The following is a 16,084-nucleotide window of genomic DNA, read 5'->3' as shown; positions in this document are numbered from 1 at the left end:
TATCGTTGGATTCCTTCCCCCACTAGTATTTGCCCTCGTTAATAGTATTTAGGTCATGGTTTAGTGACATATGATCTATTTTTATACGTCTCAGACTATGATGCTTCAGTAAATGAGGAGTTTCCATCCTGGATACTTTAGAAACATTCCTAAACCCCACGTCTGGTGTTTGTCTTTCGCCCCCATATTCTTCTCTTCTTCATCATTCCTTTGCTGTGTCAGCAGCCTCTCAGACATCGCTTTTGTGTAAATTTCAGCTAATGTGCCAAAGCAAACACTCTGAAACAGTCTTCTAAAGAGGGGAGGGGTTGGTTCTGGTGTGTCCAAAAAGAACAGGAAGTAGGAATGTGGCTATTAGTGGGACTTGGACTCAGACTGGAGGGAGTGTTTATGAGGGGAGGGGTTAGAGGGTGAAGAAGACCATGCTAGAGGGAATCCATAAACAGGTCAGGAGGAAAGGGATGAGGTAATAGTGAAACTAGTGGACACAGAGCAGACAAAAATGTTGCTTTTGGCATCGTCTTTGTTGATGGAGATTGTGTTAAAGTCTGGAGAAGGAAAGTTCATGCATTTGAAAAGTACACGCTTTTATTATGAAAAGTCAGACTTATTTACAATAATAGAATCATTGAACATTTGTACAGGATTATTTTACATCTATTTGTTTCTTTTTCTCTGTGTTTATGCTTTTAATAATCTTAAAACTGTACACAGGAATTAAAGTTATCTGTTGATTACATGTGCATATATCCAGGACTTTTGTTGTTAAGGAATCAACTGTGCAGCACTTGAATATACAACAGTTATTATTCCATCTTCAATATGTTTTTTTTTGGGTTTTTTTTTCTTTTTGTAACCTGTCTTCCAATTTTACCAATCAGGTCAGTTCTATACTTATTGATTACATTTTTAATATTTTACAAGCATTTTTGCAGCGCCCCCTCATGGTAGGGAGGCTGAGGAAGTTCTCATGCATTTCTATTTTACTTTTTTGTATTGAATTTGATTTTATAAAATTTTGTGATATAGTTTTTCCAGTTTTGTTTAATTGTAATTATTTGTGTTGATTTATTTGATTTTGTTTTGTTATATATACTTTTTTTATTTTATTTAATAAATATAGTTTAGTTTTGTTTAATTGTATTTCATATATATTTATTTATTTTCTTTACTTTATTTTATTTTATTACATGTTCAGCATACAACATTGTCACTTGCGTTTCCGCTGTAAATGCAGTTTGTTTTGTTTATTAATCTATATTTATCAATGAACCTTTAGGTTTTTTTTTCACAAAGCCAATTTCTTCACTTTTATTTTGGAAGTTGCACCCTATATAAGGAAGTAGCAGCTTATGGAATGAGGTTTGTTTACACGTATATAAGTGTGTCATCGCTGTTTGATGGTCTATCACACATATACTTGTGTACGTGTAGTGTGTTATTATGGTTTTGTGGTGAATTTGAACCAATCCCAGGATCTGACACTGGGAGCGTGCCGATGTGGGCGACTCCAGCAGAGGGAACCGAGGCCCGGCTCAGAGTTTAGGAGTGCAATCAAGAAAAAAGTGCTCTGAGTTTCACCTTTTTTTAACAAACGCTGAAGATGTGAGTGAATGTAAACAGAACCATTATCACCAGTCCCTGGAGAATGGAAAGAAATGTGATTTTAATGATGATAATCATTCTTTTTGGGCTGTTTCTTTCATGTAAAGTTGCTCTGGAGCTTCACACTGAGCCCAGACACTACTAGACAATAATACTGGGAAGGTAAATAGATGAAAAAAGTGCAGATGGAACAAAAAAAACATTGTTTTTTTTTAATTTGACTTCAACTTTGGACGTACTTAGAAGCGTACTCTTTTTAAACTCTATATATTTAAAAAAAAAAAAAAGTCATAACAAGGTGGTAACGTACATAAAAATAGAATTTTAAAAGTAAAAAAAAAAAAAAAGAAATGTGTTCAATTAAAAGAAAGAAATAAAAGAAAAAAAGTATATGTATTTGGAAAGTTTAAAAATGTGGAAATTTGGAAAGTTTTAAAAACAACAAAAATTAGTATAGTTAAAGACAGGAAAAAAACATTTATTTTAGTGGAGACAAAATTAATGTCATTAATTTGAGACTTTGTAATTAATTAATTTTGATTAATTTAAATGAATGGCCTGACAATATTTGACACGAAATGAAATGAAATTAACTGCGTTATTTTTCTGTAATTGATTAATAACAATTAACGCAATAAAGTCCCAGCTCTACTTTATTTGTTTATGAAGTCAAATAAAGCAATATATATATTTTTAAAGACATCAACCTTAAGGTTTCTTATCCAAATAATAATAATAAAAAAAAAAAAGCCTTTGTTGCTTCTCTTCTTCACCTCATGGATGAAGGAAATGTGTGAAAGAAAGAGAAAAAAAAAGACTCCATTCAAGGGAAGGCAAATTTATTTGTATAGCGCATTTCATACACAAGGCAACTCAATGTGCTTTACATGATAAAACATTCAACTGAACATTTAAAATCATCAGTAAAATCAATTAAAATCATCAACAAACACATGACATCATCAACATGACCATGAATCTCTCTCTCAATCATACGCATTAGAGAATAAAAGTGCCTGCAGCGTTCTGAACCAGCTGTAGATGTTTGATGAAGACCATTACAATAGTCCAGTCTGCTGGAGATAAAAGCATGGACCAGTTTCTCCTGATCTTTCTGAGTCATTAAACCTTTCACTCTGGAGATGTTCTTTAGGTGGTAGAAGATGTTTTTGTGATAGATTTGATCTGACTGCTGAATGTAAGATCTGAGTCAATCAGAACATCAAGGTTTTTGACTTGGTCTTTATCTTCTAAAGATCGAGACTCAGATACTTGCTGACAGCAGTCCTCTTTTCCTTGTTACCAAAGACAATCACCTCCATCTTGTCATGGTTTAGTTGAAGGAAGTTTTCACTCATCCATCAGTTTACTTTTTCTAAACAGTCACACAACACCTCAATGGGACCATAGTCATCTGGGTTCAGTGATAGATATAGTTGTGTGTCATCTGCGTAGCTCTGATAACCAACCTTACAGTTCTGTAAAATTTGTCCTAAAGGAAGCATGTAAAGGTTAAACAGAAGAGGTCCAAGAACAGAGCCCTGAGGAACCCCACAGGACATTGGTAATCTGTCAGATTCAAAGTTTCCAATGCTTACAAAATAGCTTCGCTCCTCCAAGTATGACTTAAACCATTGCATTAGTTTTCCCTTTAGTCCAACCCATGTTTGCAATCTGTGCAACAAGATTATATGATCTACAGTGTCAAATGCAGCACTTAGATCCAACAGAATGAGAACAGATACTTTTCCTGAATCAGTGTTCAACCTTATGTCATTGATCACTTTGATCAGAGCAGTTTCAGTGCTGTGATGAGAACGAAAACCTGACTGAAATTTATCAAATATTTTGTTGAATGTTAAGAATTGACTCAGTTGGTTGAAGACCACCTTCTCAATGATCTTGGCCATGAATGGAAGGTTCTGATTGGTCTATAGTTAGCCAGTATAGAGACATCCAGTGTTCTCTTTTTTAACAGAGGTTTCACAGCAGCTACTTTCATTCCACTTTGTTTCTTTCCTCCAAAGAAACTGGATCCTGCATAGTTTGGGTTTAGCAGCTGGAGCTGAATCCAGATGTGTGACATCTGCACAGGGCAGATCTCTCTACTGCCCCCACCTGGACACAGCTGGAACACATCTGCTTTGCACAAAAGACGATACATAACTCATCACAGATAAGACATGGAAGCTCCTCCTCTGAGGTTTCACACTGAAGGATAATCAGTTGGAAATTTCTACTCTTTTACAGTTTAGGTCAAATTTTAACAAATTATTAAGACATTAATTATTCTATATATTTTTTAAACTGCATGCGTTTGTTATAGGCAGCATTTTAGGGCCTGTGGACAATCTTAAAATGCCTCATTCTGTAAAAAACTAAACCAGGCTTGATAAATATTGTAATTATAAGTAAGTAATTTATCATACACATGACAAAAAAAAAAAAAAAATGATAGATGAATACAATTATTCTAAATACTTACAAAAAAATCACAAAATATTAAGGAAATTATGCAAAACACAAGAAATGCACAAAAATGTACATAAAAAAGACAGATAACACAATAGAAATACACATAATAACAAATGAATACACAAAATGGGGGCAGAAATACACATGACAATAAAAATATTCAAAATTAAATAATCAAACACAAAATAACTCCATAAATACACAAAAAACAGAAAAATACAAAAAAAAAAAATGAAAACAAAAGTATGCAAAATATTAACAAAATGAAACAAAATAACAAAACAACTGCACAAAGTTAATCAAAAATATCGACTAAATTGTACAAAATGACTCAAAAAATGCACAAAATCATTAAATTTTATAAAAAAAACAACAAAACATATGGACAATATATATTCAAAAACCTCAAAAAGTCCACAAATACAAAATAATGACAAAGATAGGCAAAAAAAGGCAGAAAAGTAGACAAAATGACAACAGAAATAAACAAAACACACCTAAACCTTTTTTTCTGCATGAATGCTATGATTGATTATTATTTTTAATGCTGGCATGAATTTAAATAATGTGGCTGCTGTGATAAAAGCTACTCATATACATCAGAAAAATAATGATGTCATCTGAAGCCGTGCTCTTACTCTTATTATTTCCTTCCGTATAACCTTTAAAATGCCACCAAAACACCATTAAATTCCACTTAAACCAAAAGTTTCTTCCCTTGTTTATTTTTAAAGTATTGAGTAGGGTCTGTTTGAGTTCACTGGTTTACTCCCCAGGTGAAACCATGCCTGTTTGGGAAGCTGGATTTCCTGAAATGATGGAATGAATGTCGGAAACTCCAGACACATAAACAAAGATCTCATCCAGTAACAGCAGGATTATAAACTTTTAGGACGTAAACAACCATTTTATCCCACAGCAGCACACATTCGTCTTCATTAAACACATTGTGCAGCTGTTCCCAGTGTTCTCATTAGATCGTTGGTAGATGATTCATTATTTCCATTTATCAAACTTAGCATCACACCTCTTTGTCTGCACCTACCTGACATAGCTCCGCCTCCACTGACAGATGGAGGAATAGAAAATGCTGAGCTGATTTGTCGTGTTATTCATACTAGGTCAGTGCCTGTAGGAAATATGTGTTACTATAGAAAAGTGGGACGTTCAGTAGCTTTTACATGAATGGTTAAATGAGGTTGTGTTTGAAGGTGGGACGTCAGGGACATTTAGGTTTGTTGTGAAATGTGCAGAGTGATAACTATTGTATTTTCATATATTTTGGCTTTTAGCAAAGACACTGTAGGGAGTTGAACCCCATCTATTCATATTCCAGTTTGTTGTCCTCATGGATCTAGATCTCCTTAGACTGGAACAGGCTCAGTCTGGACCTGTTTAGTGTCATTAATCACAACAGTCAGTTTAGTTGCACAGAACGGAAGTGAACCGCTGGCACGCGCCGCTGCAGGTGCAAATCCGTGGTCACGTGAAGCACCGTAGGGGTAGGACTTATGACATCATCACTGTAGTGGTATTATTAATGACATCATCACTGTAGAGAGTAGGAATAATGACATCATCACTGCAGTGGTATTATTAATGACATCATCACTGTAGAGAGTAGGATTAATGACATCATCACTGTAGAGAGTAGGACTAATGACATCATCACTGTAGAGGGTAGGACTAATGACATAATCACTGCAGTGGTATTATTAATGACATCATCACTGTAGAGGTAGGACTAATGACATCATCACTGTATTGGTATTATTAATGACATCATCACTGTAGTGGTATTATTAATGACATCATCACTGTAGAGAGTAGGATTAATGACATCATCACTGTAGAGAGTAGGATTAATGACATCATCACTGTAGTGATATTATTTATGACATCATCACTGTAGAGAGTAGGATTAATGACATCATCACTGTAGAGGTAGGACGAATGACGTCATCACTGTAGAGGTAGGACTAATGACATCATCACTGTATTGGTATTATTAATGACATCATCACTGTAGTGGTATTATTAATGACATCATCACTGTAGAGAGTAGGATTAATGACATCATCACTGTAGAGAGTAGGATTAATGACATCATCACTGTAGTGATATTATTTATGACATCATCACTGTAGAGAGTAGGATTAATGACATCATCACTGTAGAGGTAGGACGAATGACGTCATCACTGTAGAGAGTAGGACTAATGACATCATCACTGTAGAGGTAGGACTAATGACATCATCACTGTCATGTATGATATAATTTATTAATGGTTTCATTGCAGTTCAAACAAATCCGACGTTGCACACCCTTGAACCAAGCAGCAGCCATGTTGAAAGTCTCAGGTTGGTCTGATCCTGATCAGCAGAGATATTTGAGGAACACAGACAGACAGACAGACAGACAGACAGACAGACAGTGTTAATAGATAATGTTCATAGAGACATTATCAGATCACAACAGAAATGATGTCATAACCAGAGGTGAGACCAGACTAATGGGCAGTTCTGTTTCTAGTTTGTGGGGGCTCAATGCAAGATGCTGTTTGCGGGCCTCTATTACCAAACCTGTGGTCCGTGACCCCTCAGGGGGGAGCAAAAGATCTTGGGGGGGTGCAAGGCTTTGTCTGCTCTGACACTAACAAAATTCGATTTGCAAATATTTACTAAAAACATGATAAAGCTGTTTTTAAATAGGTAATGCTCAACATGTGGCTCTTTATGTCTGTTATTCTTTAACCATTTTTTTTGCCACTTTTACATTCCAAATACTCTTTGCCCAATAAATACCTTCTCTTTCCAATAAATACAGTTTCCTTTCCCCCCCTACATTTGGGCAGTTTTTGTTCCGCATTTTTGCCCTTTTTCACTATTTTTTTTTTGCCACATTTTGCTCATTTGAGCTAACTTTACCCATTACACACCACCTGGCCACGTTTTTGCCAGTTTTGGACCACTTTATGCCACCGGTTACTAATTTTTTGTCATTTTACTTACCCTTTACTCACTCTCTGAGCCGATCAACCCATGATTGATTGACAATGACAATCAATGGACCAATAATATGTGTCGAGCACAGTGCTGGCCCTCTGTAGACAATGATGAGTTGCTGGCCGGCCCATTTGAAGGGAATTTAGGAAACTTGCACCATCCTGTATTCCGTCTGATGGTCATGTCAAATAATCCTTAAAAAAAAAAAAAAAAGAAGAACGTAGCAGACTGAGTGAATGTGGTTCTAACTCAGTTTTTTCCCCTGAGGCGTTACTTTCTGCTGAGTGCATGTTGGTGGGATTACATTGTAGTGTCAGTGGGATCATAATTAAAACTCCACTTTGTTCAGTCCGTGTTTGATTGATTGGGAACAATTTGGCAGTGACATCATCACTGGGTTCATGTTCGGAAAGATGCGCATCATCAGCGTTTTTTAAGGGTCATATGCATTCTTTTAAGGAAACATGTGGCAGGCAAGCACACCCAGTTCCCCACGTAGCCCGGGGATCCTTCTGAGCCTTTTTCTTCTCTCTTGTTCTTACTTTTTCATCAGTCTTTTTTCTTCTCCGTCTGTTTCCGAGCGCTTTTCTTTCTAAAATCTCTCCTTCTTTTGCTACTATTTCATACGGGGGGTATGAACATCAGGTCCTTACCTCAGGTCACACATGTTCTTCTTCTGCAACTCAAGCTGTGTGAGTTGGCTCTGCATATGCAGGTTCTCTCTTGCAGTCAGACCTTTAGACTTGTCCATTTGTCTTGCACAATTAGCTCCAGGCTCCATCCAGAGTCGTTTGTCTTGTCGAACATGTGGTTTCAGATTAAACCTTTGTAAATCCTGAAAGCTTTCAGTCTCACACTGATCCAAAAACCCCCTTTTTTTGGGCCGAGTTAGTCATCATTAAGAAAGGAATCCTGCGGCTTGACCTACATTTAACAAAGATGAGTTTTGCAGCGCCAGAGTCGCATGTTTACTCGTTGTTTGTTTATCCTAGAAATCTCACTGATGCTCCGTATTTATTTTGTTTTGTTTTTTGTGTGTTTTCTCAGGGTGAAATCCAACAGCTGATGATTGTCGGGGACCATCGCGCTGCCTACGACTACTGTGAGCACTACAGCCCCGATTGTGAAGTGGCCGTACCCGACCAGCCCCAGAACCAGGACCCCAACACAGACGATTATGTGAGCCACGCACCAACTTTGACCTGCATACATCACACTTTCTCTATTTCTCAATCAAATTTCAATGCCTTTTCTGCACATTTTTTTTCCACTTCCAAGACATTTTCAGCACTTCTAAATCCTTTTTACCACTTTTCCACCTAATGTCACATATTATGACCCATTATTGTCACTTTTAACTCTTTTCACCATATTTTATGCTTTTTTTTTTGCCAATTTAACTACATTCACGGTTTGTTATGCCCATTATTTGCCAGTTTAACCCCCCCTCCCCCAATTTCTGCCACTTTGAAGCCAATATTGACACTTTGAACCCTTTTTTTTAAAAATAACTTTTCCTGTCTGTTTTCACCCACTATCATTTGCAACTTTTAAACAATTTCTGTGGTCTTTAAAGTCCCGTTTTACCACCTTTTCCACCATTTTATTTGTGATTAAAACAAAGATTTACATATTTAAGATGACGATATTCTATGGTGAAAATAATAATGCATTTTGCTATATATATATTTTTGTAGTGTATTCTGTAAATAATTTACCGCAATAAAGTCCCTGCATTAGTTTATTTGTTTCTAAAGTTCAAAGAAAGAAAGATATTTAATAAAAATAAAATTGTGATAGTACAAAAGCTCTCCAATCACATCTGTTTCTTTGTCTCACTGGGATCGGGGCTTTACATATCAAACACACGTTATACGTTATATGTTTGCAGTGAGAGTAAAGTGTTGATTTAGTGACGCATTTTGAAGTTTTTGATCTCTCGCCAGCCTGACGCCAATAAAACTCCCAGGCAGAAGCCACGGAGCAGTAAACCATGTTTCACACTATAATTCACTTCCTGTGTGTAATTATTGTTTCCTGTAGCACACGGAGGAGGACAACTACTACTATGAGTACCCTTATTATGACGATGTGGACAGCAAACCCTACGACTCCACCTCTGACACAGAGACGACCGCGAAAGAAGACAAGGTTGTTAGTCGCGCAATTCTTTCTCAACAGGATCAAAGTCAGTGAAAAAAACAAACAAACATTGCCTTTTATGTGTTGCAGGTGACGGACTCCGGGGTGGTGACCAGGGTGGAAGAAATTATTTCGAGCGGCGCTGGCGGTAAAATCTTGACGTCCACCTCCGTGTCCGGGGGTTTATCGCCTGACGGATCCAGCAGCAGTTCTTCATCTTCATCGAGCTCGTCTAGCAGCGCCACCGGAGGAGGAGCAACAGGAGGAGGAAGAGGAGGAGCAGCTGGAGGAGGAGGAGCAATAATAACAGCTGAAGGAACAGTAGGGAGAGGAGGAGCAACAGGAGGAGGAGGAGGAGCAGCTGGAGGAGGAGCAACAGCAGTAGGAGGAGGAGACTACGGCGTGGACACCAGCCCCTTCAACTACGACGGTAGCTACGAGACCTACTACGACGAGTCGACGGACGCCCCCGACACCGACACCACCCGCAGAGTCACCATCACCGGCATCGGCACCGGGGGAAGTGTGGACCTGGGAGCCGGAGGCAGCGTCGACTTAGGCACCGGAACCACCCTGGAGAGGAAGGTCATCACCAGCGGGGGCGGTACCGGTATCGGTGGAGGGACTTCAATAACTATCAACACCAACAGAACATCAGTGAGTTCAGTTTATTATTATCAATTATTATCATAACAATAATAGCATGTGACTGGCCCACATGTTCTTTGTTTTAAATGTATCTCCATTTATTTAATTTCTTTCTTTATTTGTATTTATTTATTTATTTTGTATCTGGATTTTAAAACCAAGAAAAAAATTTAAATATTAGAGTTTTATTCTGATTTCTTTGGTCTCTATAAACACAATAAGATGTAAAATAAACAGGTTGATTAATCTGCACAGAAAAAATATTTATTTTGTTAATAACTGCATGTGCATCTGACAGGATTTACTGTATTCAGTCGTTCTGACTTCCATAATACTTGTGACTTCATAGGGAGGGGGTTCCTACGACGACTATGATGACGTGTACGATTATGGCGTGGATAGTCACTACAGCACTGGGACAGGTGGTGGTGGCGGCAGCAGCAGCAGCTCCACCATCACCATCGGAGGCGGGTCTGCAGGAGGAGGCTCAGTTTCTGTCGGTGGTGGTTCCGTTTCCGTGGGAGGATCCTCAACCTCTGCAGGAGGTGTTGGAGGCGGAGCTGCAGGTGGTGCTGGAGGCGGAGCTGCAGGTGGTGCTGGAGGCGGAGCTGCTGGTGGTGCTGGAGGCGGAGCTGCAGGTGGTGCAGGAGGCTCCGTTACTACGGGAACAGGCCTCGGCGTGGATCTGGATGGTGATTACACCGACCTGGATGGATTCAAAGAGGAGGACATCACAGCGTTTGGGGATTTAGACGCTTACGGCGACTACGATGATCTGGATTACGGCGACAAGGAGGGCAAAGTTCTGCCTGCTGAGACCAACCCGTACTATGGACAGGTGAAACATCATCATCATCATCATCATCAAAACATGTGTTTAACCCTTTACCTTTTGCTAAAACAGAGGTTCTCATCCTTGAGGCCAGATGCCTTCAAGAAACTATGAATAACTTTTGAACCACTTAAGCTCATTTTTGCTTTTTTTTTTACCCTTTTACTGCTACACCAAACTTGCCATATTTTAACCAATTTTCATCACTTTTTCTTGCCATATTTTTGCATCTTTTATTGTATTTTTGCTACATTACTCCAATTTCTGCCACTTCTCCATCACATTTCAATGCCTTTTTTGCACATTTTTGACACTTCGAACACTCTTTTACACTTTTTCTGTCTGTTTTTGGTTTTCTGCCACTCTGCAGTTTTTAAAATCCCATTTCACCGCCTTTTTTTAACATATTTTATTTCTTTTTTCTTTTTATTTCATTAGATTAATACCAGGATTTACATCTTTAAGATGACTATATACTATGGCGCAAATAACAAACGTCCTGGGTAATAGTGGATATTATTCAGATGAATAAATAAATGTGGTTATCACAGATTCATAGAACAATGGACCATCATTTTACTGACTTTATGGATGGACCCCCAAAAAAATCTCTCCCCTTTTTTCCCCTTATAGATGGTCCTGTCACGGGCTGAAAAGGTTGAAAACCACTGTCCTTAAGTATTCGCATTAGAAGACAAATACAAACATTATAGGGTTGTGTTGTGGGCCTATGGTGGTGGTGAAATGGTGAAATGTGGTGCATGTGGCACAGACGTTGGAGGCTGATCTGTTTGTGTCCGTTTGGTGCGCAGGTGGATGGAGCTCGTGGAGAGAAAGGACAGAAGGGAGAGCCTGCTGTTATTGAGCCTGTGAGTATCAGCAGTGTTTGGACAACAGTGGAAGCAGCAGATGTAGGAAGCATGCATACATTTATACTATATATGTGTGTGGGTGGGTGGGTGTAAGGGGCCAAATCCTTTCCCAATGATATGAAACCCTTGGACCGCCCTCTTTGAGGCCCATTCATTCCAATGCGTAAACATTAGCACATAATCTCCTCCAGGGATGCCAATAAACTCTAAAACCAGAGAAAATAGTGTGTGAACACAACGAAAAGAAGAGGGACGAACACAGGGATTTCCTCTCTTTTAATCCCCCAAACATTTGTAACGACATACATGTGCGCACTTGTGTGTACTTGTGCGTGCAGGTTACACTAAAAAGTGAGTCGGACTTAGTTTATCCCACAGATTACAGAGTGCAGCTGCTCCTCTTCAAACAAATGTCACCGAGTATTTACAGTCGACTCTGTGACTCAGTGTCTCTGTGTTTACATTAGACTGACATGAATGTAATCAGTGACAACGTGCACACATGCGTGCACATGTGCACCATAACATAAAAGGATGGCAAAATCTAGGTTGGATCGGATCATGTTTTTTTACTCTAAAAATGGAAATATTAGCTATACGCTTGACGTGCTTTGCAGTGAAAACAATAAGAATGGTATTCTAATTGTGAGAATGCCTCACAGCAGGTATGAGCAACTGACGGCCCCAGGAGCCACATGCAGCCCTCTGGTTAATTTATTTGGGCCCCAAAGTGACTGAAAATGCACAGATAGACAACAGAAATATGCAAAATAATGAAAAACATACAATTTGAGAACCAGAACATGCAAAATACAAGTAAAATAATCAAAATTACCCCAAAAACACACAAGATAACAAAAACATGCAAGATACAAGTAAAATAATCAAAATGACCCTCAAAACTCACAAAATGACAACAAAAATATGCAAAATACAAATAAAAAATTCAAAATTACCCCAAAAACACCTATAGAGAAACGTTGGATTGTTCGCCCACTAACAGGGAACGCGAGCTGGGATTAGACCGTTGTGAGACTGATGATGTGTTGTTGCAATAGTAATTCTGCTCATAACTGCATAATTTAATCCTGCTCAAATTATGCTAAACAACACAAAAACAACAAACACACAAAAATAATATGCCAGACAACAACAGAAATACACCCAACGGCCTTCATTGATCAACTTTAAATCACCAAAATCTGAGGTTCATATTTGTTTGTACGACACGACAAACGTGTGATTTATTAAACATTCATATTTGAACATATTTGCAGCTGAATTCGATTGTCATTGACATGTTACGCCCTTAAATCTTTCTGGTATAGAGGCCCCGCCCACTAAGGTCAAACAAACACTGGCAAGAAAAGAAAGGACAATCCTCACATGTGAGGTGGAGCAAAACAAAGATGTGCTTTTTGACAGCGTGAAAACTGGACTAAACAATACAGTTTTGCAGTATATAGGCAGTCATAGGTGACGTCTGCCCCCCTGTGTGCTCTGTGAACAACTTCACAGCAGAGATCCTGGAGAGAGACACAGAAATATGACGTTCATATCAGCATCAGTTGTTCACACGCTTTGGACAATAAATAACACATTAAAATAAATTAACAAAACTTTGGAAAAAAAAAAAAAAAAACTACCCTATTTATTGTGTTTAATTTGTTTTAATAATCCGCTTTGATCTGAATGTGTCTGTTCATAATTAAATAACAGCTGAGGCTTGTTTAATACTTCATTTTCAGACTCAGTCACATTCTGCTGCTCCTCCACTAATCCACTCAGATTATCTACACAAGGTCAGACCTGACGTGAGATCTGATTGTAGCGTACACTCACGTCACAATTGATAAATACCAAAGCTTCACGTTAATTCATGAAAAACATATAATAAAAACAATAAAAACACTAGATCTTTGTTGTCCCTGTGTTAATGCTCAGGTTGGTCATTCTTCTAAATGCTGACATGAATGTTGATAATGTGGCCCTCGGAACAAGTTATCAGCACTAGCATTAGCATTAGCATTAGTAACAAAAGCACATTTTAAGAGCCTGAGTCTCTGGGAGAAAATATTCCCATCCTGACACGTGGCTGACGGACAGGAATGTACATTATGTTCATCATAACGATGAACGGCTACGTTTGGACATGTTTTTTATGTAAATCTTGGAACGTTGACCAAAAGCTGTGGAACAACGGAGTCCAAAAAGCTTCTGTGTGTGTGTGTGTGTGTGTGAGACGTCTCCGTTGGCTCATTAATCATGTGGGTTTGTGTGTTTCAGGGAATGTTGGTGGAGGGTCCGCCTGGGCCTGAAGGACCAACTGTAAGTCTCAACTTCTCTCTATATATACATTAAAACAAAAAACGTACAGTTGTTCTTTTCAACTATTTTTACTTTTTGAATAGCACAGTTAGCATCGCTCCACACAAACATTTTCCAACAGACTATGTACGATTTTCTTTTTCTTTTCTTTTATTTAATAATGTTTGAAACCTTCATGGAAAAGAGGGTGATATGAACATCAAATGAAGAAATATTTGGTTTATTATTTATTCAAGGGGCAATGCATATTAAGATGCATAATTAAAACAAGATAACCTGGTTTTCCTGCTTTTATTGTGTTTTATTCTTTTGTTTGTTTTGTTTTAAGAAAGAGGATTCATACAAACCACATGCATCTATATTTTACTTTATTATTGTATCTGTCAAATTGTGTCGTATGCCACCGTTTATAAACATGGTGTGATTGTTTGAAAACAAAAATACAGAAAAATAAAGAGTTTAAGAAAACGAATTACAGTTTACGAGACACACACACACCAAAAAACTCAATGATAATCAATACAATATAATAATAGAAGAAGGTACACCCGTTTTTACACTTGCAGAGGCTTTAAGCAAATAAAAAGCCCCTCCCTAATAGATATATACCATATACATTCTGTTCTTCTCTCTATGTGTGTGTGTGTGTGTGTGTGAGACTTTTTGTGATAAAAAAGCAAAAAAGTCATTTTAACATGAACTATCTGTGTGATGCAGGGTCTTCCTGGACCCCCGGGTTCCTCTGGAGCACCAGGTAGTCCTGGAGATCCTGGAGACAGGGTGAGTAAACAACTCCAAAACACATCTGTGTGTGTGTGTGTGTGTGTGTGTGTGTGTGTCAGAGGTGTAAAGAGTACTAATACATCCTACTCAAGTAGAAATACTGTTGCTTGATTGAAATTGTACTTAAGTACAAGTAAAAAGTAGCTCAATTAAATAGTAGTCAAAGTTAAAGTTAAAGTTAATACCGTAACCATAGTTACCCCCCCCCCCCCATGTTTATTTCTGGTAATAAATCTTGCCTTGGTTTCCTTGGATACAGTAAACATGTATAAACTTAAAAAGGAAGAGACAATGTAACTCCTTACTTATTTTAAAATGTACTTAAGTACAAGTAAAATTACTGATTTAGAAATATACTCAAAACCATCACCAGCCCTCCCTACCCTTCCTTAGGGAGGGCTGGTAATGGTCACAATTATGCAATAAAATACATTCATTTATTTCATTGTAATAACAAAAAAAGGGGGTAAAAAAGAAATATAATCAAAAAAGTACAAATACCCATAAAAACAACTGAATTACAGTAACGTGATTACTTGTAATCCGTTACTTTCACCTCTGGTGTATGTGTGTGTGTTTACACTGACATGTCTATGGGGGGGTGTGTCTATCTAAGGGTCTTCCAGGTCGTCCTGGTCTTCCTGGTGCTGATGGTCTGCCAGGACCCTCTGGAACTGTCCTAATGCTGCCTGTAAGTAAATCACAACATATATATATATATATATATATATATATCACGAATATAATCTCAATTATTGATCATTTTCAGGGGGTGGGAATCAGTATTTGAGGTTAATTTTCCCAAACTCGCCTGTTTTCCAGAGTTTTAGCCTCTGAAAAGTCACTTTCTGAGCAGTTCTGAAAACAGGCTGTTTTGGGGCCTACTTATGCATATTCATGAGTGGGCGTGTCTGTAGATGCTGACTTCATGCCTCGCTCTGAGAAGGAGATCAATGATCATCAAAGTGATTTTATTTTTTTGCTATCACACTCATTGTTTTCAGCCAAAAAACTACACATTACAGTAAAACACATGGATATCTAAGAGGCTATTGTTATTGTGAGTCAGTCTCAGCGCCCAGTAATGCTTTGGGGGTGTTTTTGGTAGGGAATTAACATTATAACAAGGTTAAAAGCTGAAAAAAGTGGATTTAGCATGATATAGCCCCTTTAAACAAACAATATGTGTACAGTTTACAGTGAAAAATTAAGCTTTAAAATTGAATTATGATGAAAAAATAATAATTAAAAAAAATGAACCCCAGAATTTGAAATGTACCAAAAGGCCAACTGAATAAATACACTATTAGAGAGTTCAGAGCCCATATTTTCAATGTAAATATTGCCAACAATCAGATTAATTTAATCGTGGCAACTGAAATAAAAAAAAATAA

General features: G+C 37.8%; 1 protein-coding gene across 2 annotated transcripts in view; it reads left to right on the top strand.

Annotated features, from left to right (window-relative positions):
* The window catches only part of col5a1 (procollagen, type V, alpha 1), a 109,194-nt gene that overhangs the window by 45,212 nt on the left and 47,898 nt on the right, over positions 1–16,084 (top strand). For both annotated transcript variants that reach the window (XM_028463534.1, XM_028463533.1), the window contains exons 5-12: positions 8,133–8,264; positions 9,129–9,236; positions 9,318–9,884; positions 10,225–10,713; positions 11,520–11,576; positions 13,866–13,907; positions 14,625–14,687; positions 15,307–15,381. In XM_028463534.1, coding sequence (XP_028319335.1) covers positions 8,133–8,264; positions 9,129–9,236; positions 9,318–9,884; positions 10,225–10,713; positions 11,520–11,576; positions 13,866–13,907; positions 14,625–14,687; positions 15,307–15,381 — 1,533 coding nt within the window. The remainder of the gene's footprint in view (positions 1–8,132; positions 8,265–9,128; positions 9,237–9,317; positions 9,885–10,224; positions 10,714–11,519; positions 11,577–13,865; positions 13,908–14,624; positions 14,688–15,306; positions 15,382–16,084) is intronic.

This window comes from Gouania willdenowi, chromosome 12 (assembly GCF_900634775.1).
Source record: "Gouania willdenowi chromosome 12, fGouWil2.1, whole genome shotgun sequence".
Classification (NCBI taxonomy): Eukaryota; Metazoa; Chordata; class Actinopteri; order Blenniiformes; family Gobiesocidae; genus Gouania; species Gouania willdenowi.
Note: the sequence above shows the minus strand (reverse complement) of the source record. Positions and strands in the feature narration are given on the sequence as shown.